At 46.7% G+C, this 23,268-nt stretch overlaps 3 protein-coding genes across 8 annotated transcripts in view; 2 read left to right on the forward strand and 1 right to left on the reverse strand.

The window, feature by feature from the left end:
- Positions 1-5,914, forward strand: part of SPTBN2 (spectrin beta, non-erythrocytic 2) — a 39,942-nt gene extending 34,028 nt beyond the window's left edge. For 2 of the 4 annotated variants that reach the window (XM_021685572.2, XM_021685571.2), the window contains 9 exons: positions 1-83; positions 342-538; positions 898-1,040; positions 1,134-1,209; positions 1,296-1,346; positions 1,574-1,794; positions 2,054-2,227; positions 2,796-2,838; positions 3,101-5,914. In XM_021685572.2, the coding sequence (XP_021541247.1) occupies positions 1-83; positions 342-538; positions 898-1,040; positions 1,134-1,209; positions 1,296-1,346; positions 1,574-1,794; positions 2,054-2,227; positions 2,796-2,838; positions 3,101-3,334 (1,222 nt within the window). In that variant the 3' untranslated portion in view covers positions 3,335-5,914. Of the gene's footprint in view, positions 84-341; positions 539-884; positions 1,041-1,133; positions 1,210-1,295; positions 1,347-1,573; positions 1,795-2,053; positions 2,228-2,795; positions 2,839-3,100 lie in introns of those variants that run through there. The other 2 variants (XM_044919676.1, XM_044919677.1) reach the window with 2 other exon arrangements.
- Positions 5,915-10,238: 4,324 nt separating this feature from the next.
- Positions 10,239-21,490, forward strand: LOC110576374 (RNA-binding protein 4B). 3 transcript variants are annotated; one of them, XM_021685569.2, is made up of 4 exons: positions 10,239-10,392; positions 11,077-11,500; positions 17,785-18,461; positions 20,040-21,490. In XM_021685569.2, the coding sequence occupies exons 2-3, from the start codon at positions 11,089-11,091 to the stop codon at positions 18,450-18,452; spliced, it is 1,080 nt and encodes a 359-aa protein (XP_021541244.1). In that variant the 5' UTR covers positions 10,239-10,392; positions 11,077-11,088; the 3' UTR covers positions 18,453-18,461; positions 20,040-21,490. The 3 variants fall into 3 exon arrangements, 2 of the variants coding, with proteins under 2 accessions (XP_021541244.1, XP_044775232.1); XR_006540930.1 differs by lacking the exon at positions 10,239-10,392 and having other exon boundaries at positions 10,526-11,500; positions 20,040-20,261; positions 20,795-21,490; XM_044919297.1 differs by lacking the exon at positions 10,239-10,392 and adding an exon at positions 10,620-10,662.
- The window catches only part of LOC110576373 (RNA-binding protein 4), a 34,156-nt gene continuing 28,099 nt past the window's right edge, over positions 17,212-23,268 (reverse strand). The window contains exon 3 of the mRNA XM_021685567.2: positions 17,212-17,301. Within this exon, the coding sequence (XP_021541242.1) occupies positions 17,270-17,301 (32 nt within the window). The 3' untranslated portion in view covers positions 17,212-17,269. The remainder of the gene's footprint in view (positions 17,302-23,268) is intronic.

A 23,268-nucleotide genomic window follows, 5' to 3' on the forward strand; every position in this document is an offset into this window, starting at 1 on the left:
CTCGGAGAAGCTGTCTCAGCTGCAGGCACGGCGCCAGGAGACAGCAGACAAGTGGCAGGAGAAGATGGACTGGCTCCAGCTTGGTGAGCTGCGGCGGGGGCCAGGCCTCGGGAGAAGGGGCTGGGGGTCCCGTAACCTGTTGTGTCCAGAGTAGGTAAGACCAAGAGGCCTGGGCATGGAACTCAAGGTGCCCACCCTTGGCACTGCCTGGCTCTGCTCGGTGCCCCTGCTCTGGGGCACTAGCTTCCTCCGTGTCCCTGTTCTCCAAGGGCTGTGGCTATAGGGCTCTGCTGGTGCTCTGACCTGCCATCTCCCTGTGGCACCCCCCCCAACCCCTGCAGTTTTGGAAGTGCTCGTATTTGGGAGAGACGCGGGTATGGCGGAGGCCTGGCTGTGCAGCCAAGAGCCGTTGGTGCGAAGTGCTGAGCTGGGTTGCACAGTCGACGAAGTTGAGAGCCTCATCAAGCGGCACGAGGCCTTCCAGAAGTCAGCGGTGGCCTGGGAGGAGCGTTTCAGCGCGCTGGAGAAGCTCACCGCGGTGAGGAGTGCGGGACCCCAGGAATGCCCGCCCCCTCCCACTGCCCCAGGCCTGTGATCTCTCCCGCTTGAAGGAAACGCATCTTCTCTTACTGCTGCACCAGCCTCTCCCCGATGTGAGCCAAGAGTGCCGCTTGTCACCACAGCTTTAGGAGCCATCCGTCCTCCCCCCCCCCCCTCCACCGGGTGACACTACAGACACCATCTGCCCCGTTGCTTCTAATCCCCACCTTCTTTTGGAATTCTGTTTTCTATCCTTTCTATTTCATCAGGCTAGAGCAGAGGCCTTTCAACTTTCCCCAGTGCCCTGGTCCTCTTAAGTGAGACCTTCTATGCTCTGATCCCAGAATGTTTTGACAGCTGGAGGAGCAGGAGAAGGAGCGGAAAAGAAAGAGGGAGGAGGAGGAACGGAGGAGACAGCCCCCTGCTCCAGAGCCCACAGCCAGTCAGCCTGAAGGGGACCTGGTGGACAGCCAGACGGCTCCTGATGCTGCCTGGGACAGGTGAGAGCGGGGACACCTGGGGAAGGAGGAGGAGGAGGCTAAGTCTCAGCAACGCAAGGGCTTAACGTTCCGTGTCACCTCCTGCTGTTCTAGAACCCACCCCCGGCTACCGGCGTCCACACAGCAGGCCAGCGTTAACGGAGTCTGTGCAGATGCAGAGTCCCCACAGGTGACCCCCGCTGCCCTGTGCACCCCCATCAGGATCTTAGTCCCCCCGCATCTTGCACGTCCTCTTACAGCTTCTTGTCCTTGTAGCCCCTGTTGGAACAACAGAGACTTGAGCACGGCAGCTTTGCAGAAGGACCTGTGAGTTTCTCCCAGAAGTGTGGGTGTTAGTAACCGGGAGATGGAGGGGTGCAGACGGGCGTGAGCCAGGGGGTGGTGGTGGTGCTGGGCACAGGAGAGGGTGGGGGCCCAAAGGACACACGGCGGCCAGGAAGACCAGCTTTTGGACTTCAAGCGTCATGACATTCAGGCGAGGTATTTCCCATCTGCTCCTTTGACGCTGACACTGTTTTCCATTTTCCCCACAGGGGTCCGGCACCGGGGATGAGGCCAATGGGCCCCGGGGAGAGAAGCAGGCCCGGACGCGGGGCCCAGCCCCTCCTATGATGCCCCAGAGCAGGTCATCCGAGTCAGCCCGGGTTGCCACTCTGCCCCCTCGAGGCCCCGAGCTCTGTGCCCAGGAACAGATGGAGGGGATGCTGTGTCGCAAACAGGAGATGGAAGCCTTCGGCAAGAAGGCTGCCAACAGGTACTGGGCCTGGCCTTCCCTGCAGCCTCCTCCTCCGTAGACAGCGGGGAGGTGCCCTGTAGGAGGAGGGTCCTCTGGGACAGAGGGAGGACCCAGCAGAAGAGTGGGGCCTCAGGTGAGGGTCGGGGGAGGGGGGAAAGACGAGGAGCTCAAAGATAGGAGTGGTACTGGCAGTCCTCAGACATCCGAGCTAGTCCCAGGGTTCTAGGCCCCCGCAGAGACTGATCACCCATGTCACCTGCATCACGGTCCCGCCCAGGTCGTGGCAAAACGTGTACTGTGTCCTGCGGCGTGGGAGTCTCGGCTTTTATAAGGACGCCAAGGCAGCCAGCACGGGAGTGCCATACCACGGAGAAGTGCCTGTCAGCCTGGCCAGGGCCCAGGGCAGCGTTGCCTTTGATTATCGAAAACGCAAACACGTCTTCAAGCTGGGGTAGGAGTGGGAGGTGCCCTGGGGATGGGGGGTGCGGGGAACTGGGGGCGATACAAAGGAAAGGGGAGCCACAGGCTAGAAGCAGAGGGAATAGCGTTATAGGGCTGGGCGTTTGGGGCCAGCCATGTACATGAGGGAAAGCTGGGGGACTCTGGTTGTATTCCACACTAAGGGGAGCAGGGGGCCCAAGATGCAGGCCTGACTGCTGACGATGGCAAGCAAGATAATGATCCCGGATGGGAAATCTGAAGGGAGGGTGCTGGCGCTTCCCGGCCGCTGCGGCCTCCCAGGGCTTGCCCCTGCCTGCCAGCAAGCAGCCAGAGCAGGAGGCATGGCCTGGGGTGCAGATGAGCTCACCATGATCCTCAGCAGCTGAACGGCAAGGGTTTGCTTCTGCACAGTCCTGGGAATCTGAAGAATGTGCAGGACGTGTCTGGTCTGGCGCCAGGGGCTGTAGCCGCGTGTTCCCCAGCCTGGCCTCGGCCTGCTAACCTAGCTCTTGCCCAGCTCTCATGCAGCCATCCCACATTCTCAGCTCTGCCCTGACGTTTCTCTTTTCTCCCAACAGCTTACAGGATGGAAAAGAGTATTTATTCCAGGCCAAGGATGAGGTGAGCTGGCCCCTTCTCCTCCCACGCCCCTGTCTCTCCGCGCCACTCTCAGAACATTCCAGTTGCAGCTTCCCCTTTCTTCCCTCTTCTCCCTCTTTCCTCGAGTAAGGGTCTCCTTCGCCATCAGGCCACCTGGATGTCAGTGAAAGCCGCACAAAAACGTCTTCCCCTTCTTGATCGCCCCGTCGCTTCTCTGCCAGCTCTCGGAGGCAGCTTCCGGCTGCCCTGCGGCTGAGCACCCACCCCTCTGTGCCCTGTGCAGGCAGAGATGAGCTCCTGGCTGCGGGTGGTGAGTGCCGCCATTACCACGGCGTCCTCCGCCTCCGGAGAGCCTGAAGAGCCGGCGGTGCCCAGTGCTGCCCGCGGCATGACCCGGGCCATGACCATGCCCCCAGTGTCACCGGCTGGGGCCGAGGGGCCTGTCGTACTTCGCAGCAAGGATGGCCGAGAACGAGAGAGAGAAAAACGCTTCAGCTTCTTCAAGAAGAGCAAGTAGTGGGCGGGGAGGGGGGCCCAAGGCTCCTGGGCCAGCTTCTTCCCTCAATTCAGGAAACTGCCAGGGACCGTCAACAGGGACCACCCTCTTGTCAGGACAACTGCCTGCTGCTAGGGTCTGTTGCCAAGGTCAGCCCATCACCAGGAACTGTCTCGGAGGACAAGTCAGTGTTCCCAAGGGCAACGCTCCTCTTCTGCTATTTAATTCCAGACCGGTGGTGGGACCCAGGCGACCCCCAATTCCACTCCCACCTCCTGACGTCCTCCATCTCCCCCCAGTCCTACACCCCAACCCCGACCCGGGTGCGGGCAGTGCTGCACCCTCCACAGAGGCCATGTGGGCACGGCTGCCCCTGCCTCAGGTCATTCTCCCACCGCAGCAAGGGCATGCCCCTCAGTTCCTTGCCCCTGGGAACCAGCCAGGAACCTCTCAGAGCTGAAGCAGGACCTGGGGGCAAGATTGCCAGATGACCGAGTCAGAGACGCCGAAGCTCCCCCTTCCCATCCTAAGTTACCCTCTGATTCAAGCGGCCACTCCATCTCCAGCGACACTCAGTGGCTTCCAGGTGTGAGTGGTTCGGGGGCAGCCACAGCCTTGAGTCTGGCCAAGGAGGTGATTAAACAGCTCAGCTTCTCTTTCTGCTTCCGGGTGTCTTTGCTTTCCTGACCACAAGCCTCCCTGCCTCTGGCTCTGGTCTCCTGTATGTCAGGTTTCCTCTCTGCCCCCAGCCTCCCAGCCCTCAAAGAACCACATTATTTTGAGAGCCTCCTTAGCCCGGTTTCATTTCCCCATGATCATGACCTCCAGTTTGCTGGGCTGACCAATGACAAGCCTCTTTTTAGACCCAAGAAGTTCGCCATGGGTCAGGGTGATGGTAACAAGCACTACTAATGTTAAAAGGCAGTGATCAACTCCTTCCCTGGTACACAACTTTCTTTACTCATGACTCTCTCGACTGTTTTCCAAAAATGAAAGACTGAATTGCCCAAGCAAGTCTCAGCCACTGCTCAGCCCGACAGTGGAGAATGGAGCACGTGGGGGTGATTACTGACCCCATCTTCTGTCTCCTCCCCAGTAGAGAGGATCAAGGGAGTTCAGACAGGGGTCAGATAAGTGGCACGTTTCCAATCCACTGACCAATAGGATGACATTACTCTGGGAAGCCACAAGTGTGTAAACACACACAAATACAGAATATACTCTAGATCTGGTGAAGTATAAAAAAAAAAGAGTAGGTAGCTTTCTCCCTTGTCTCTGGCTTGGCAATTGAAGTTTCAGGGCAACAGTATTGCCTTGGTGGTCTCCTACAGGAAAAGCTTTGTTCTTTCACTGTTTCCCATAAACAAACAACCATTTCTTTTGGGAGCTCAGAGAAGATCTTTCCAGAGAAGCAGCCCTATCTGTAATTTTTTAAAAAATTTTAAATTCCAGTATAGTTAGCATACAGTGTTATGTTAGTTTTGGGCATACAATACAGTGATTCAACACTTCTATGCATCACCCAGTGCTCCTCACGACAGATACACACCTTAATCCCAATTACCTATTTCACCCATCCCCCCACCCCCTCCCCTAAGCAGCCGTGTCTTTAGCATAATTGGCCAAGGGCCCTGGCTGAGTAGACCCCTGACCATCATCAGCCATGACTAAGACAGGGTCAGGTGTGTGCAGGCCTGGGACTCGCACAACACAGCCCCAGAATGGTCTCCAAACGTGACAGCTGGTAGACCAGACAGCCCACAAAATAATTCTCCCTTTCTCTTAAGAAAAGCAGATTCAGAAGTATTCCACAGTCAACATGTTGGATAAATGTGACTGGAACAATCTGTTGGGGGACTAAATGGAATAATACATCAGCACTACAACCTTCTCTTGTTCTTCAGGTACAACTGTGCAAAGGAAGAAAAAGTCATACATTGTAGAGTGCTCAGGGAAACAGGGTTTTTCCACTGCAACGGGGCAAGCCTGGGAGTTAGGAGGGGAAGCAATAATGGGAAATTTTAGAAGGAAATGTACATGGGAGTGAGAAATTAATGAAGAAATGCTCCTTTTAGCATGTAAAATGTGAGTGGAAATTGGGCAGCCAAGTACAGCAGTCTTACAGGATGCAGTCAGTCACTGAATGGAGAAGTCATGAAGATGTGCTTTGAGCATCATCTAGGTGGCAAGACATAGAAGAGGATAAACATAAGGTCAGGAAGTAAGTCTCGAGAGACACCTTCAGATATGAGTGGAAGACAAGGAAAGTTCCAGAAAGAGACCAAATGAAATGGAGCAGTGAGGGCTATGAGAAAGATTAGAGCACAAAAATACAGTACGCGCAGGTCTGAGAAATATGGACAGCTAAACGTGGATTATTTGGAGAAAAATGGATTTGCCTTCTCACCAAACACGGCCTCCGAGGGTGAACTCTAGATCTGCACTGTCCAAGACAGTAGCCATGAGCCACATGTGGCTACTGAGCACCTGAAATGTGGCTAATCCAAAGTGAAATGTGCTTACAAGTGTAAAATGCTCACCAACTTCAAAAACTGAAGAGGAAAAGAAGAATTTAAAATATTTCATTAAATACTTTTTATACTGATTATATGTTGAAATATTTTAGCTTTATTGGGTTTCAAAAGTATTAAAATGAACTTCAGCTGTTTCATTTTACTTTTTAAATGTCTTTACTGGAAAATTTTAAATTACATAGACGGCTGACCATATATTTCTGTTTGGACAGCCCTGCTTTTGTTTGTCTTTTTAACATTTTATTTTTAAGTCAACTCTACACCCAACGTGGGGCTCGAACTCATGACCCTGAGATCAAGAGTCACACATTCCACCTACTGAGCCAGCCAGGTGCCCCAGGATGGTACCGCTTTAAATTGACTACAGACCTAAATGTAAATAGTAAAAAACATGACTGTTAATAGAGGAAAATGTAGGAGAATATATTTGTGACTCAGGGGGGTAGAAAAGGACAGCTTATACAAAACTGCAAAAGCACAAACTTTAAGACAAAAATTAATTAGATTCTATAAAAAATTAAGAATTTCTGTTCAATGAAGGGCACCATGGACAAAGTTAATAATTAGTGGAATGACGGAAAATATTTAGAGATCAATGTCTAGAATAAACAAGAAAATCCTGCAAATCAACAACAAAGAGGAGATTGCAACCACTAAGAAAGTTAGGCAAAACATATGAACAGGAAATTTACAGAAGAGCAAACTCAAAAAAACTAAAAAGAGGAGATCCCTAAAATCATCAGTAATCAGAGAAATGCAAATTAAAACAACAGTGCTATATCACTTTATACCTATTAGACTAGCAGAAATTAGAAAACTGGACAATGTCCAACATTGGCAGAGTCATTGATATACAGGGTCCCTCATGTGCTGCAGGTGACAGGGTAGACTGGTACAGTTTCTCCAGAGAACAACCTGGCGCTACTTAGACAAGTTAGTTCCATGTATACCCAGTGAGCCAGCAACCTAGCAATTCCACCCTGGGTTTATATCCCCTCAAATTCTCACAGGGATCCAGTGGGGCACACATAATTACTGTAATGATGCTAATAATTGTAACCTTGTTTATAATAGTGGGGCATTGGAGGCAACATGAGTGTCCTACACATAGAGACGGATAGGTAAAACACAGTGGTTGCACATTAGGGAGTATTACCCAGTGGTTAGATAGCACACAGCAACACAGTGAAAAAACTAAAACAATGAGCCATGCAACACAATTTACATAAACATCTACATAATTTACCCAAATGCACAATCGATGGACCTTGTTTAGATCCACATTAGAAGAAACCAATTGCAAAAAGACATTTGCAACAATCTAGGGGAAATTTTAATATAAAGATTAGATAATATTAGCATAATCCTGATGTTCTAATTAGAGGTAGATAGTAAAGTCCTTATAGACGAAATAACATCATGTCTGGGATTTGCTTTTTTTTTCCTTTTTATTAACATATAATGTATTCTTTGTTTCAGGGGTACAGGTCTGTGATTCATCAGCTTTACACAACTCAGTGCTCACCATAGCACATACCCTCCCCAATGTCCAACACCCAGCCACCCCATCCCTCCCACCCCCCTCCACTCCAGCAACCCTCAGTTTGTTTCCTGAGATTAGGAGTCTCTTATGGTTTGTCTCCCTCTCTGGTTTCGTCTTGTTTCATTTTTCCCTCCCTTCCCCTATGATCCTCTGTCTTGTTTCTCAAATTCCTCATATCAGTGAGATCATATGATAATTCTTTCTCTGATTGACTTATTTTGCTTAGCATAATAGCCTCTAGTTCCAACCACGTCATTGCAAATGGCAAGATTTTTTTTTTTTAAAGATTTTTATTTATTTATGTGAGAGAGAGAGAATGACAGACAGAGCATGAGAGGGAGGAGGGTCAAAGGGAGAAGCAGACTCCCTGCCGAGCAGGGAGCCCAATGCAGGACTCGATACGGGACTCGATCCAGGGACTCCAGGATCATGACCTGAGCCGAAGGCAGTCGCTTAACCAACTGAGCCACCCAGGCGCCCCAAGATATATTTTTTTTGATGGCTGCATAATATTCCAGTGTGTGTGTACCACATCTTCTTTATCCATTTATCTGTTGATGGACATCTAGGCTCTTTCCATAGTTTGGCTATTGTGGACATTGTTGGTATAAACATTCAGGTGCACGTGCCCCTTCGGATCACTACATTTGTATTTTTGGGGTAAATACCCAGGGGTGCAATTGCTCGGTCTTAGGGTAGCTCTATTTTCAACTTTTTGAAAAACCTCCATACTGTTTTCCAGAGTGGCTGCACCAGCATGTTTTCCCACCAAGAGTGTAGGAGGGTTCCCCTTTCTCTGCATGGGATTTGCTTTTAAAAACTCCAGTCCAAAAAAAAAAGTACAGGGATGCCTGGGTGGCTCAGTTGGTTAAGCATCTGCCTTCGGCTCAGGTCATGATCTCAGGGTCCTGAGATGGAGTCCCGCATCGGGCTCCTTGCTCAGTAGGGAGTCTGCTTCTCCCTCTGCCTGCTGCTCCCCCTGTTTGTGTTCTCTCTCTCTCTCTGACAAATAAATAAATTTTTTTTAAAAAAAGTACAGGGGATAGATAAAGTCAGCAGAATGTTGGTAACTGTCAAAGCTGGGTCAAGAAACGGTCCAAAAGAGTTCATCATAATATCCTCTATTTGTGCCTTTTTGAAAATGTCCACAATAAAACATTTTTTAAAATGGATAAAGCAAATGCTCACTGAAAAGACATGTCTGGCAAGAACACAAACAAAATAATACACATTAAACTCATTAGAATGGTTGCCTACGAGAGAAGGGGAAGTGAGATAAAAGGGAATAAAGAGTAGGGAAATAGAAGGAGGGAAGGAGATGGAACGGTGCAGTCATGAGAAGGAACAGTATAAAAACGGGAGAAAAGGATGGTGAACGAAATGAAAACCTTAGAGGGGTGAAAACTTAAAAGAAAATTAGTTTTGGTGACCTCAGAAAATATGGGGTATTGGGAGAGGTGGACAGAACCCAAAACACAGTGTACGAAGGTGGGCAATAGCAGGTTCAGACTCTCCATTTGCAAAGCAGTCTGGCCTGGAACACAGGGAAGGGACCCAAGACAGAAAACATTAATAGTGAAGATGAGTGGGAGCTATTTCAGAAATGGGTGAGGAGGTCCCCATATATGCTTAAAAAGTCTGAGTGTAGAGAGAAACAGGGAATGACCAAGAGGAGGAGGGAACGGGAGAGGTAGATAGAATTAGCTGGGAGAAATCATGAGTTGTATTAAAATTGGAAGGACAGTGCCTCTTCTGAAATAGCCGGCTGGGAAACAAAAAGAATTCGGTGAAAGAAACATATCAAAGTAGCTGGGGAGGAGGAGAGAAGCCTGGGGAATTTGTGCCTGATGGTATCAGAAAGGCTTCTATGGAGCCACCACAATGAAGAATGGTGACTGACAACCACCCTGGCATGCTCCACTCAGAGATAAGCTGGATCCATCAATCTCTACAAACGTCTATTCTTTGTTCAAGAGTGACAGTGAGTAATCCTCCTAATAGCTTCTCTTTTACCACCAGGAGGCGCCCTTGCACCACAGCTGAATTTTGAATGCTAGAAAAGTGCCCGGAGTCCCAGCTGCCTAGACCTCCAGCAGCTTGGTGTGGACTTGGAGACCCTTTCTCACCCCTGTCCCTCCGCCCCGCCCCAAACAAGGAACTTCTCTGGGCTTCTGCACCAAGTATTCCTTTGGTGTATTCACCACGGACCAGGAACTGTGAAGGACACACAATTAGAGCCAATACTGTAATTAGAGAAAAACAGCCCACGTACACGCATGAGCAAACAAAATGTGACCGATAAATGTAGGCTGGATACGATGCCTCTTAGAGCTATCCCAGCTCTGCCATCTTTGGTAGTTTCCTCGCCAGCGAATAAGATGCTTGCAATGAAAAATATTAAGCTATATTTAAAGCTCTCCAAAAATTGACTACGTTTGCTTAAAATGTGGCTCTTCCGTGTCTCTAACACGTTGACCCAAGCTACCAAAGTGGCTGACCAGCCCGCAAGAAAGCCCCCGTTTAGAGGACCCAGTGAGGTAACCCTTTGTCATCAGCTACCTACCCCCACCCCCACCCCAACTGGCCCAATAGCACGACCCATTGTGATGGTTAGCGACTCCCCGAACTTCTGATTACACCCAGGTAGTGGTTGCGTCCGGAGCCCTTCTGACGCTTGAGCGCCGACCCCCGCTTCCAGGGTGCTGATTGGCTAGCCGGGGCTGGGGGCGGGCTGACCTTCGCTCCGCAGCGTCGTCACCAGCTGGCCCCGCCCCCGTGTCGGGGCGACTGGGAGCCTAGCCTGGGGCAGCCATTTGTATGCCGCCGCGGGATTGGCCGCCCGGCTCCCGCGAGGGGGAGGGGAAGGAGGCAGCGCGCACTCGCGCGTGCGTGAGCTGGCGCGCGAGAAAGGGCCCGGTCGCGCCGAGGCTCGAGCGGCCGTCGCCATTTTGTAGGGTTCTCTCTGACGCGGGAGCCGCCGCCACCGCCGCCGCCACCCGGAGGTGCGAGGGGGTTTTCTGGGTGTGTGGGGAGCCCGAGGGTGGGCCGGGCTGGGCCTCTGGCGGACGGGACCAGCCCACGGTTTGGGTTTCTCTTGCTGCGGGAAGTCCGGGGAAGACAACGGGAGGAGGCGGGGCCGGGTCTCCGGAGGGGGCGGGGCAGGGGTCGGGTCGAGTCTTTGTTGGGGCGATAGAGCTGAAGGTTAGGTCGCTGGGGGGGGGGTCCCGGATTGGGGCCAAGGAAGCCTCTTTATTCTTCGAGTATCTTTGAAGGTAATATTGCACGGAGGAGAGGTACACCGATTTCCCTCCAAAACCTCGTTACTAGGGACACTCGAGATATATGCCTCTTGCCCCCTTCTTGAGCTCTTCTCTTTCCTGCCCCCCCCAAAAAGAGTATTTTAAGACATAAAACAGCCAATCCTCTTACTTAAACGCGCCTCATTTCACGGAAGTGATAGACGGTGCAGTGCATGCTGACCCCGACCTCCTGTTGGGGTGTCACACGCATCTCACACTCTTAACGTACAAACCTTTCCTCTCTATTAAGAAAATAATAAACGTTTATGTGAGGGTCTTGAATCTTGAAGGTGCCAAGAACTTCTTTGGAGGATTAAACCAAATGCAATGCACTGAAATTTCCCACTCCACCCCTAACTTTTGGAAATCTTATTTCTTCCCTCCCAGGCTCTTGTCAGGATGGTGAAGCTGTTCATTGGAAACCTGCCCCGGGAGGCCACAGAGCAGGAGATCCGCTCACTCTTCGAGCAGTATGGGAAGGTGCTGGAATGTGACATCATTAAGAACTACGGCTTTGTGCACATAGAGGACAAGACGGCGGCCGAGGATGCCATACGCAACCTGCACCACTACAAGCTACACGGGGTGAACATCAACGTGGAAGCCAGCAAGAATAAGAGCAAAGCCTCCACCAAGTTGCATGTGGGCAACATCAGCCCCACCTGTACCAACCAGGAGCTTCGGGCCAAGTTTGAGGAGTATGGCCCAGTCATCGAATGTGACATCGTGAAAGATTATGCCTTCGTACACATGGAGCGGGCAGAGGATGCAGTGGAGGCCATCAGGGGCCTTGACAACACAGAGTTTCAAGGTGAACTGCTCTGGGGTCTGGGTGGCAGAACTGAGTAGTGGAGTCTAGGTCAAGACAGAGACAAGAACACAGGACCAGGCGGCTGGCAGGGTGATGTCTTCCATTCTATTTTAGCTAGATATAATAGAAAGATTGCACATTTACTACTCTTAAGTACAGTTTACTCTTGGAGAAGCAAACATGCCCTTTTCAGATTTATTTGCCAAGATGTTCCTCAACAACTGTGTAGAGTCACAGACTGGGTTACTTTATCACGCAGTCTTCATTTGAGTGCTGTTGGAAGTTAATCTGCCTTGGCAAATGAGTACCTCATGGGAGGAGGGAGGAGAAAAGTCTGTGGATTACCTGCTTTTTTTTTTTTTTTTTAAAGATTTTATTTATTTATTCATAAGAGAGAGAGAGGCAGAGGGAGAAGCAGGCTCCCCGCCGAGCAGGGAGCCCGACGCGGGACATGATCCCAGGATTCTGGGATCGTGACCCGAGCCGAAGGCAGTCGCTTAAACCATCTGAGCCACCCAGGCGCCCCCTGCTTCTTTTGTTATGATCAGAAAGCCTTATATTTGAGTTTAAATGCTTAGGGTTTATACTCTTTATGGTCTGGGGTGATAGGTTGTTGTGGCAAAGAGGAACAGAGACATCTAGAGGGATCCCTATATTATAATTCTGGATGGTGAAGCTGGATTTGGGGATGTATCTTTTGAGCGCATTCAAATGTGTTCAGTCTGTCAACTATACAAGCAGGGCCCAAACCCATGCCACCGGACTATTCTCTTCCACTGACGATTATTTAACCCTAATGGGAAAGAAAGAAAATTTTTAAAAATAGTAGGTTGAATGAAACGTTGGTCCTGTTCTGAAAGGTTCCAAGAAGGGTGTCATGGAGCATGCTGTATAATTTTACCAATTATAAAGATATGTAGGTTATCATTAATACCCCAGGGTTGTCTGAAGACTGCAGCTGTGCTGTCTAATATGGTAGCCCCTAGGCACATGTGGCTATTAATTAAATTTTAAATTTCAGGTTTTCAGTTGTACTGTACACATTTGAAGCGCTCAGAAGTCACATGAGGCTATTCGTGCCTGTATTAGTGTAAATAGAGAACATTTCCATCATTATAGAAAGTTCTGTTGGACAGCGCTGTTCGTTGACAGTGTCATCTTGAGCCACACATTTACAGCCACTTCACAGGTTCATAAGTTAACACCATTTTTAATGGTGATTTGAGTGCCACTAAAAGGTTTGTTGAAAAGGACTTAAGTGTCTTCTGCTAAACCTAGAAAACAGTGAGAAAAGAAATGGCAGAAGAGGAAAAGTTGACCAGAAAAGGGTAAGAAAGTTTGCAAATAGTGTAGATTGCAAATACTGCGTCAAATCTCTCTGGGCTCAGCCAGTGGTGTCCTGGCCTTTAGCTCCTCTCTAAAGCATAGGGCAAAAGTCATACATAACTTGCTACCATTAACGAGTTGTGTGACTTTGGACAAGTGTTTTTAATCTCTCTGTGCTTCATTTTCCCTACTTATAAAATAGAATTAATGATTCCTGCAGTACCTCCCTCACATGATGGTAGTGAGGCTAGAATGAGGTAATAGATGTGAAAGTGTATTGACAGTAAACACTATATGATGAAAGGTGAGTGGTGTTTGCAACGAGTGTGTTTCCATTATGGTTAGAAGCTTATTTAAAATGTGATAGTTCACTTTCCTCATTTACCTATCTTATTTATATTTGTTTTTCTTTTATTAATTTGGAAAGCTGTTGCACTTCAGACAGCTTTAAGAATATTCTTAATTATTTTTCACTTGATGGAGATGGGATCATGAATGGACAGTGTGGGGGGGAAATAGGGGTTCTCTCTTGACAGGTAACAAAATGTAAAGAGAATGCAATTTAAGTCGGGTCCAATCTCTGCAAAGATGTCCTAGTAATGTAATACTGCATGTCCTTATTTTTTTAAATATACAATTGAATAAAAGGATAAGGGCAAAAGTATGCATACAGAAGTCAATTAGTTGGGAGGGAGTTGGCTTGGGAAGAGTGTGTGTTTTAATAAAGCAGGTTTACTCTAGGAAGTGAATGTTTGAAAAACATCATTGGAAAAGAAGAATCCTTTATTTGGCTTTGATGTTCTTAGCCTTCCACTCTGGAGAAAGCACTCTACTCTGAGTTATACATATAGACATTTTTTATAACCAGCTCTGTTTTGTTGTTTTTTTTTAATTAAAAAAAAAAAGATTTTATTTATTTATTTATTTATTTATTTGACAGGGAGAGCACAAGCAGGGGGAGTGGCAGGCAGAGGCAGAGGGAGAAGCAGGCTCCTTAATGTGGGACTCGATCCCACATTAAGGACTCTGGGATCATGACCTGAGCTGATGGCAGACACTTAACCAACTGAGCCACGCAGGCGCCCCACCAGCTCTGTTTTTTTCCAGATGACCAGAGAAAGTTTAGCATGGGATAATACATTGCAGTTTTTTTTTTTTAAAGATTTTATTCATTTGAGACAGAGAGAATGAGAGAGACAGAGAGCACATGAGAGGGGGGAGGGTCAGAGGGAGAAGCAGGATTCCTGCCGAGCAGGGAGCCCGATGCGGGACTCAATCCAGGGACTCCAGGATCATGACCTGAGCCGAAGGCAGTCGCTTAACCAACTGAGCCACCCAGGCGCCCAATACGTTGCAGTTTTACAGAAAATATAATCCATATACCAGATTGTCACATTTGTCTATAAAGCCTTTTTAGTCATCTCCTAATGAAGGTGGCCTCTTAAGAGTGCCACTTTGAGGGCACCAGGGTGGCTCAGTCGGTTAAGTGGCTGCCTTTAGCTCGGGTCATGATCCCAGAGTCCTGGGATCGAGCCCCGCATCGGGCTCCCTGCTCAGTGGGAAGTCTGCTTCTCCCTTTCCCTCTGCCTGCCGCTCTGCCTGCCACTGCCTGCTTGTGCGTTCTCTGTGTCAAATAAATAAATAAAATCTTAAAAAAAAAAAGAGTGCCACTTTGAACATCTTTTGAACCTTTATCAACAGTTGCTATTTAGGCTTCTGCATTTATGACTTATAAAAGGAAGCAGCAGAACCTGTTAACCTGGGTCTTTCAAGACCTGTTTCCTCTCCACAAGCAGCAGTGAACTGAACCACTCTTGAGTTGGCAGTTTGCATTGGAAGACAGTAAATAAAAAAGCTGTTCCCAAGTAACAATTCAAGCAACTGAATTGGGAATGATGCATAAGAGGTTAGGTGTCTTGCTTATCCCCAAATGTAAACAAGCACTAAACTGGAGTGCTATTTACACCCCCAGCCTTCTCTGGCTCCTGGCACATGATAGCTGCTCAGCACTTAGGACCCCAGGTTGCCCATCTCTCAGCATTTTAATAATCTTTCCTGTTCCAGCTTTCAAAAGAAAACACTTCTATTAGGCTGGCTTTCTGGGAAATGTTGGCAGCCTATTTCACTAACTTTTGGAGTTCTCAGAAAATCTTTAAACTTTTGCCCTCTCCAAGTGTAGCAGAGTGGCAGAATTTAATCTTTCAATTTTCTTTGCCCTGGTTCCTTAAGGTAATAAATAGAAGCACAGTATTTTTTAATTGTAAGAACTAAATTAAAAACCTAGTTACAGGGGCGCCTGGGTGGCTCAGTCGTTATGCGTCTGCTTTCGGCGCAGGTCATGATCCCAGGGTCCTGGGATTGAGTCCTGCATCGGGCTCTCTGCTCCACGGGGAGCCTGCTTCTCCCTCTCCCACTTGCCCTGCTTGTGTTCCCTTTCTCACTGTCTGTCTCTCTCTCTGTCAAATAAATACAATCTTAAAAAAAAAAAAAAAAACCTAGTTATAACCTTTGGAAAGATTGGGGAAAAAAACAACTATCGCTTCTATTACAGATTTTTTAGTTCTAGTTAAAAAAAATTTTTTTACCTGAATCCTTTTTACAGCTGCTACAGAGGTAGATTATAAACACAGATGTTTATAAACTTAGGAGTTCTGTCAATACAGGAATGAAGATTGGATGTAATAACAAATATCAAGGAAAAATCACTGGGTTTTGTTTCTCAAAAAAAAAAAAAAAAAATCCAATAACAGGGCCAGAATCTATAAAAGTAAAAAGCAAATTAAATTGAAATTTAAAAAAATTTTTTTTTTAAGATTTTATTTATTTATTTGACAGAGAGCACAAGTAGGCAGAGCAGCAGGGAGAGGGAGAAGCAGGCTCCCCAACCAGCAGGGAGCCCAACATGGGGCTCGATCCCAGGACCCTGGGATCATGACCTGAGCCAAAGGCAGCCGCTTAACGACTGAGCCACCCAGGCGCCCCTTGAATTTTTTTTTTAATGTACTTCTAGGTCTCTGAATTGGCTGCTTTTTAGATTGGCATGGTTACTCCGACTTCAGAATGGGAACAGCTTGTGTCTATCACACAGGTTAATGTCACCATGCATGTTTGAAAACCAAGTAACTTTTAGTCTTCCAGTCTAAATCATAGGGAACTTTACATTTGGGATATAAATTGGGGCAAGAAAATCTGTTTGTTTTTTTTTTTTTTAAGATTTTATTTATTTATTTGAGACAGAGAGAATGAGAGACAGAGAGCATGAGAGGGAGGAGGGTCAGAGGGAGAAGCAGACTCCCTGCCGAGCAGGGAGCCCGATGCGGGACTCGATCCCGGGACTCCAGGATCATGACCCGAGCCGAAGGCAGTCGCTTAACCAACTGAGCCACCCAGGCGCCCCTCTGTGTTTCTATTCTAAGCATAGTTAGCATGTGGCCCTAAGAATTAGAATGGGAGTATTTAAATCTCTGAAAACAATGGGTGGCTAAATGCTCCATTCAGAGAATTACTGCCATTTGGTATCTGTTGGCTATCAATGGTGATGGTGGATGCTGCGTCTCTGCTAGCAGCTAGAAGTAAAAACCTGAGCACTTTTGTTTCTGCTAAAGAAGGGGTTTTAAGTTGGAGGTGGCAACTACTTGAAACTGGGGTGGTAGGAATCTTAGACATTGGGCAGAACTGCGTGTGACTAAAGTGACATTACTGCACTAACCCACTCCCCTCTCAGGGTCAGTGCATGGCGCTGTTCTGGCTGCCGTCCTGAGTCGGGCTGTTTCCAACATGGTGGAGCACGAGGCCTCCTATTGCATAGCTGCATCCAGAACAAGGTCTGTTAAAGAGAGAGCAACTTGCTGATGGCCGAGGGGGGATTTGTTCTGAGCAGCCCTTAAGAGTGATGTGAAGCCCCTCTTCTCTGCGTCTGTAGTGGCTGCCTTTTGGCTGCAATTTGAGAAATACTGACTTGATCTCCAAAGTCTTAGGCAGTTTGGGACTAAATACTGCCAACAATATTCCTTTCCTCAAACTGCTCTTCAAGACCTGGATGCTTTCATCAGCAAAGATTGTTTCTTCTCTTAGCTGTTCGTAGTGCTGGCCATTCCTGGAAGAATGGATGTTGCTTGTTTGTATGGGTGCCCAGAGGCTTTTAGGCAAATGCTGCATTTTTCTAACAAGTAGATAATCCCCTATGAAGAACTGTAAGCTACGTGGTAGGATGAAGTGCTGAATTACATGGGAACACACGGTCCCTAAGAAACCAGTACTGCTTCAGTATCTTTCTAATTCTTGCTGTTGAGAGACCTTGGTCAGGTTTTCTTTTCCCGCAATAGGCATGGATTTGCCCTTGCTGAAAAACATGGGGGTGGGGTTGAAATCTGAAGGGTCGCATAACTCCTAAAGGTACTGAGGTGAAGCAGATGATGAGCCCAGGTGTGGTTTGTGTATCCATCATAGCCTTCTGGTGACACCTGCAAAAATGTCTGGAGGAAACGAGATGGAGAGAAGATTGCCGTGGTTTTTAAGCTACAGTAAATGCTGAGGCTTTATATTGCCCTGAGTAAATCAGTGAGAGGTTGGTAAGAAGCTTTTCAAATCTGGCATAACTGAGGTTTTGTTGGCGATTTGATTTGGAAGAATTGGCAGGTCTTGAATCGTTACAGTTATAATCAAGTCTTAGCAGTGGTAAGTGGAAAATTTTTCAGTTTCTGTGTTGGGGGCCAGGGGAAAGGAAGGGAAAGTTGCGGACACAGAAGTAGGGAATCCGGCTACCTGATGTAAGTAGCAGTAGCTAGCTCTCATCTGTATTAAAACTTCAACTTCTTCTGGAGGGGATTGCTGAGAAAGGGTTGTAGGAGCGTGTGTATGTATGTGTGTCTTACGCCAACTAGTTTACTTTCATTTGGGGGAGGATTAAAGAATGTCAGTGAGTTATAATAAAGTCTTCTTACATCTATTTCCTCAAGGCAAAAGAATGCACGTGCAGTTGTCCACCAGCCGGCTTCGGACTGCCCCTGGGATGGGAGACCAGAGCGGCTGCTATCGGTGTGGGAAAGAGGGGCACTGGTCCAAAGAGTGTCCAGTAGATCGTACAGGTCGTGTGGCGGACTTTACTGAGCAGTACAATGAACAGTATGGAGCGGTGCGCACGCCTTACACCATGGGCTACGGGGAATCCATGTATTACAACGATGCTTACGGAGCGCTCGACTACTATAAGCGTTACCGGGTCCGCTCTTACGAGGCAGTGGCGGCGGCGGCGGCGGCCTCTGCGTACAACTACGCGGAGCAGACCATGTCCCATCTGCCTCAAGTCCAGAGCACAGCTGTGACCAGTCACCTCAACTCCACTTCTGTTGATCCCTACGACAGACACCTGTTGCCGAACTCAGGTGCTGCTGCTACCTCAGCTGCTATGGCCGCTGCCGCTGCCAACACTTCCTCCTATTACGGAAGGGACAGGAGCCCCCTGCGTCGAGCTGCAGCTGTGCTCCCCACAGTTGGAGAGGGCTACGGTTATGGGCCAGAGAGTGAGCTGTCTCAGGCTTCAGCAGCTGCACGGAATTCTCTGTATGACATGGCCCGGTATGAGCGGGAGCAGTACGTGGACCGAGCGCGGTACTCAGCCTTTTAAAAACTGGAGGTGAGAGTGGGGCCGGTGTGGTTAAGAGAATATAGTTTCCTTGAAAGGGATCTGTGCTGCATAGAGGAGGCTAAAGCCACCTGTTTGTTTGCTGTCAGGACAGTATCCAAGAGAGAGAAATTTATGTATTAGTCTTAAGTATTTCTCTAGCTTAGGCCAGAGGTTCATTTGGCCTGTTGAGGTTTTTTAGTATAGGACTCCAACCAACTTGTTCCTTCGGAGAGAACAACAACAAACTCAGTGAGAATATTATTTAATCAAGTGTAAGCAATCTGGGTTACAGAAACATAGTTAAAAGAACATTTGTTGAGTGTCCTTTCTGTACGTTATGTCATTTAATCTACACAAAAAGCCTTTAAAATATTTTCTCTTATACAAAAAAGGGAACGAAGGCTCAGAGAGATTAAGTACTTTGCCTGAAGTCATCTGATAATTGAGAGGTAGTCAGAATTCAAACTCAACCATGTGGACTCCAAAACCCCCCTCTTCCCACTAGAAAAGTCATTGTGGTGTAAGCGGAAGAGTACAGGTTCAGGAGTTAGTAATGAATGTCACAGAATTTTAACTACAACTTTACTTCTCACTTGCCAGTAGAACTACTCCTTAGGTCATTAGTTCTATCAGAGGAAACTCTTCTAATATCCTAATCCTAAATATGTAAGCCAGATAAAGTCCTATAAGCTTTAGGTGTTTAGTTCTAAGGCCCTTGAAAGCACAGTGTTTTGGTGCCACTTCCCATGAGTCCTTTCCTTATTAATAATCCAGAGCACTTTATCCTGCATGAGCACCTGAAGCCATATTTCTGCATGGCCTGTTACTATCATTTAGAGCCCCAGCACTCTCATTTTTTCCAGCAATTTTTGTTTTGGTTTTTGTTCAAGAGGAACACATAAGGGACTAGATAAGTGTGTATAAAATCCCACTGGTGGTGACCCCAGAAATTTAATTTTTCCTACTTCAGAAAATGTATACCAAAGATGTTGGAATGGCAAGATTAATTAGTAGGATTATCTAGATAAATTTCATCTGAGTGGAAATGGCATCATGACAACTTTCTATTCTCATGGTTTTTCCTTGTACCTTGAAATTGAGCATCACTTGAATAGGAGGCCTACTCAAACAGGAGTTTCCACGTTTCCTAACTTATCCCTTTGGTATATATGTGTAGAAGAAGAAAAAGCAATAGGAATTTGTCCTTTTATGTAGTGGGAAGCAAATAATGGTTTGAACCTGTGATAAATTATATCTTGTATGACCATGACAAGACTGGCATCTCCTGAGACCATTGTGTAGCAGAGTCTTCATGTGCGTAAAGTACATACGCTTACAGCTTGTGTAGTTTGCCTTAATTTTTACTTCTAATGCAGCTGGATCTGCCACGAAGTGGGATATTTCTCTAAAGGTGGTATCATCTACCAGATAACTTGTTTTCCTCGAATGTGTTTTATAGTTAAATTAGTATATTGTAGTCTTTAGAAGGGTATAGCTAAGGTATTTTAAAGTGAATTTTGACTGCAAGCAGTGGTTGTTCAACTAACCTCTTTTTAGTGATGACTTTTAAAGAAACTTACCTTCCAGGTGTGAACCTCAAATGGACTGAATAACCCTGAGTTGGTTGCAGTCCCAGGAGCCTGATGTTAATGAGGCTGCCAGGATGAAATACTCCAGAACTGTTGGGGATCTGAATTTGGGTCTCACCCTAGCAGAACTGATTCAAGAACGTCACAACTTTTGAAGTCGGTTGGTACAGATCAAGACCAAGATTTGGCCCTTTGTCTGTAATAAGTAGAGGAACTTGGTGTGAGTTAACTTTTTCCCCCCAGCCATTGGTGTCTGGAGTTCCCATCATCAATGGAAGAATTAGAGAATTTTAGGATTTTTTCTTTTGATTTGGTAAGGGTGATTTGACCAAGTAGGGGAACTACTGGAGTTACGGCTCTAAATCTGTGACAGACAGTATGACATATAGGTATGTCGGAGGGTGAATGAACTGTTCCTTGATACCCTTTGTGATTGTCATTTCTGAAAACTTGTTTACTATGAAAGAATAAAATGAAACAAATGTAGAGTAGTACAATTGGCCATATTTGAGATCTTGACATCTACTTTTTCTGGACATAAAAACTAAATTATGGTTTTTGATAGTATCTGTGTATGCCCTTTGTTGCAGTGACAGTAGCCTTTTATCACCAACACAGCAGTCTTCCAGATAGATTGCTTCTTATTCTATATATAGCTATAAGTAGATTCCTTGGTAATTACACAGGATATAAGTTTGATCCAGTCTGACTTGGTTTTGTTTTGTTCTTTGTTCTTTTCCCCCTGGAATACAGGACGGGACCAGGGCCCTTGTACTCGGAGCCAAGCTGCTCTCCAGGCATTGTGTAAGCCTCTTGTGTTGTGCTCTCTTTCAGGTAGGATAATTGCGGACTGAACCCTCGGGCTGCGGTCATATATGAGAACTTGCTCCGCGCGGTCCCCTTTGCCGGGATGTTTCCATTGCTTCATGTTTCAGTAAACAAAGGAGTTTGTGACCAACTATGTTTTCTTTCTTAATTTAATTCTTCTAAGTTGACTTTTCTTTCCTCCTGATACTAGTCTCTGTAGCCTTTCACTCTATTCCTTATATTCTCAGCCTCTGAGCAGCCCTAGGTAAGGATTATGCTGGCATCCCCTTTTTCCTGTACAGGGGAACCCCTCTTATCTTGCTTTCCTTAGGAGTTGAACCCTTCTCCCTGTCTACCTGCAACATCTCCTTTCCCTTTAAAATGACCATGTAGTGGCAAGCGACCTTTTACTCTCCTCTGTTAGCTCTGGACTCTAACATTGAAGCTAATCTTTTGAAACTGCTAGGACCATTGGGGTTTTGGGGGTGGGGGTTGTTGTTTTGTTTGTTTGTTTTGTTTTTTTATGTCTGACCTGTGATCGTGGTACAGCATTAGCTGAAATTTAGCCTTGTTTTACTCCGCTCCTCCCACTTTTTTTTTTTTTTAATATTTTGACAAATAAACGTTTCTAACACTTAAGTACCTTTTTGTGTTGTTATTTACCACCAGTATCTTCTGGTTCATTCTTAGTTGTGCTGAAACTCTAAAATTTGAATGAGTAGATGCCGGAAATTTAGATGTAGAAGGAAGGATTTAGTGAGGTCTAAGTAATAGGCCTCAACAATGGGTAGAGAAAAGTTATCCAGTATCTTGAGACATTGGTAAGTATGCTACTGCTCATGGGCAGGTTCCTTCTTTCTAAATAACCAGAGCTGGGACACCTGGGTGGCTCAGTCAGTTAAGCATCTGCCTTCAGCTCAGGTCATGATCCCAGGGTCCTGGGATCAAGTCCCACATTGGGCTCGTGCTCAGCAGAGAGTCTGCTTCTCCCTCCGCCTGACACTCCCCCTGCTTGTGCTCTCAGTCTCTCTCTGACAAATAAATAAAATCTTTAAATAAATAAATAGTAACAACCAGAGCTGCTCCTTCCACTTTTCAGGCTAGTAAACCCAGGTTAGAACCCCTAGTATCAGGAAAAAGTTAAGCCAGAATATTACCAAGGACCTATCAGGTTGACTCAGTTTGACTTCATAGTATATATTCAATTAAATTCACTTACAAGCTACTTAAAGAGGTCTCCTGTGGTGTTAATATTCTGCTAGGTTTAGACTATAGCTAAAATGAAAAACTGTTACAAGAGGTCAGAGAGAGAGAACAGGTCACATTTTTAACAGAAAACTAGGGTATTAATGATTAGCAGTGACAACATTCTGCAATTAAATGTATCCATATAATTTTTTAAAAGATTTATAGACATTTTATTTTATCATTGCTTAGGTCCCCATAAAAAACAAGTTTAGTGATGGACTGAGTCCTACTTAAGGACTTATTTATTGAAACCTATATGGAAATGCTAATGTGTAAATTCTGTGAATTTTAATCTAATTTTATAGCATTTCCCCCACATATTTTATATTTAAAATAATCCTGACAAGGGGTGCCTGGGTGGCTCAGTCAGTTAAGCATCCAACTCTCCATCTCAGCTCAAGTCTTGATTTCAGGGTCATGAGTTCAAGCTTGGCATTGGGCTCCATGCTGGGCATGGAGGCTACTTTAAAAAAAAAAAAATCCTGACAGGTGAAGCAAAATTTCTGTTTTGGGGGTAGGATACAGTAGTCTGTAGAGGTTAATCTGTCCATGCACCCTTACAACAAGTGATAAAAGTACACAAGGCCCATGTTGGCTTCAACATTCCCTAAAGAGGCAGGGCTGTTTTACATAAAGGAAAAAAAGGCAGAGGTACTAGGATTTCCTTGTAATTGATACACAAGTCACCAGGCAGAACAAAGAGGAATATGTACAGGTTTTGTTGGCCTCATCAAAATCTCAGGTACCTCTTCTGTGGTTTTTGTGTGTGTGTGCATGAGCGCTTTTTTTTTTAAGATTTTACTTATTTGACAGAGACACAGCGAGGGAAGGAACACAAGCAGGGGGAGTTGGAGAGGGAGGAGCAGGCTTCCCGCTGAGCAGGGCGCCTGGCGTGGGACTCAATCCCAGGACCCCGGGACCATGACTTGAGCCAAAGGCAGACGCCTAACGACTGAGCCACCCAGGCGCCCGAGCGCCAACTTTTAATTTAACAGTTTAACATACCTTACTGGCAAGACAAAAAAATGGGAGTATGCAAAACAGTTCTACATCAGCTCTGTCCAATAAAACTGGACAGTGTTGGAAGTGTTCTAGGTTTGTGTGGTCCTCAATTTATAGCCGTTAGCTACATGTGGCTAATGGCTACTACACTGGACAGCACAGTTTAGATG

The sequence above is a fragment of the Neomonachus schauinslandi genome, chromosome 11, assembly GCF_002201575.2.
Source record: "Neomonachus schauinslandi chromosome 11, ASM220157v2, whole genome shotgun sequence".
NCBI classification, from domain to species: domain Eukaryota; kingdom Metazoa; phylum Chordata; class Mammalia; order Carnivora; family Phocidae; genus Neomonachus; species Neomonachus schauinslandi.

Coding starts and splice junctions, on each gene's coding strand:
- LOC110576374 (XM_021685569.2), top strand. CDS start 11,089: ATGGTGAAGCTGTTCATTGGAAACCTGCCCCGGGAGGCCACAGAGCAG. Junction 11,501..17,784: donor TGACAACACAGAGTTTCAAG/GTGAACTGCTCT, acceptor TATTTCCTCAAG/GCAAAAGAATGCACGTGCAG.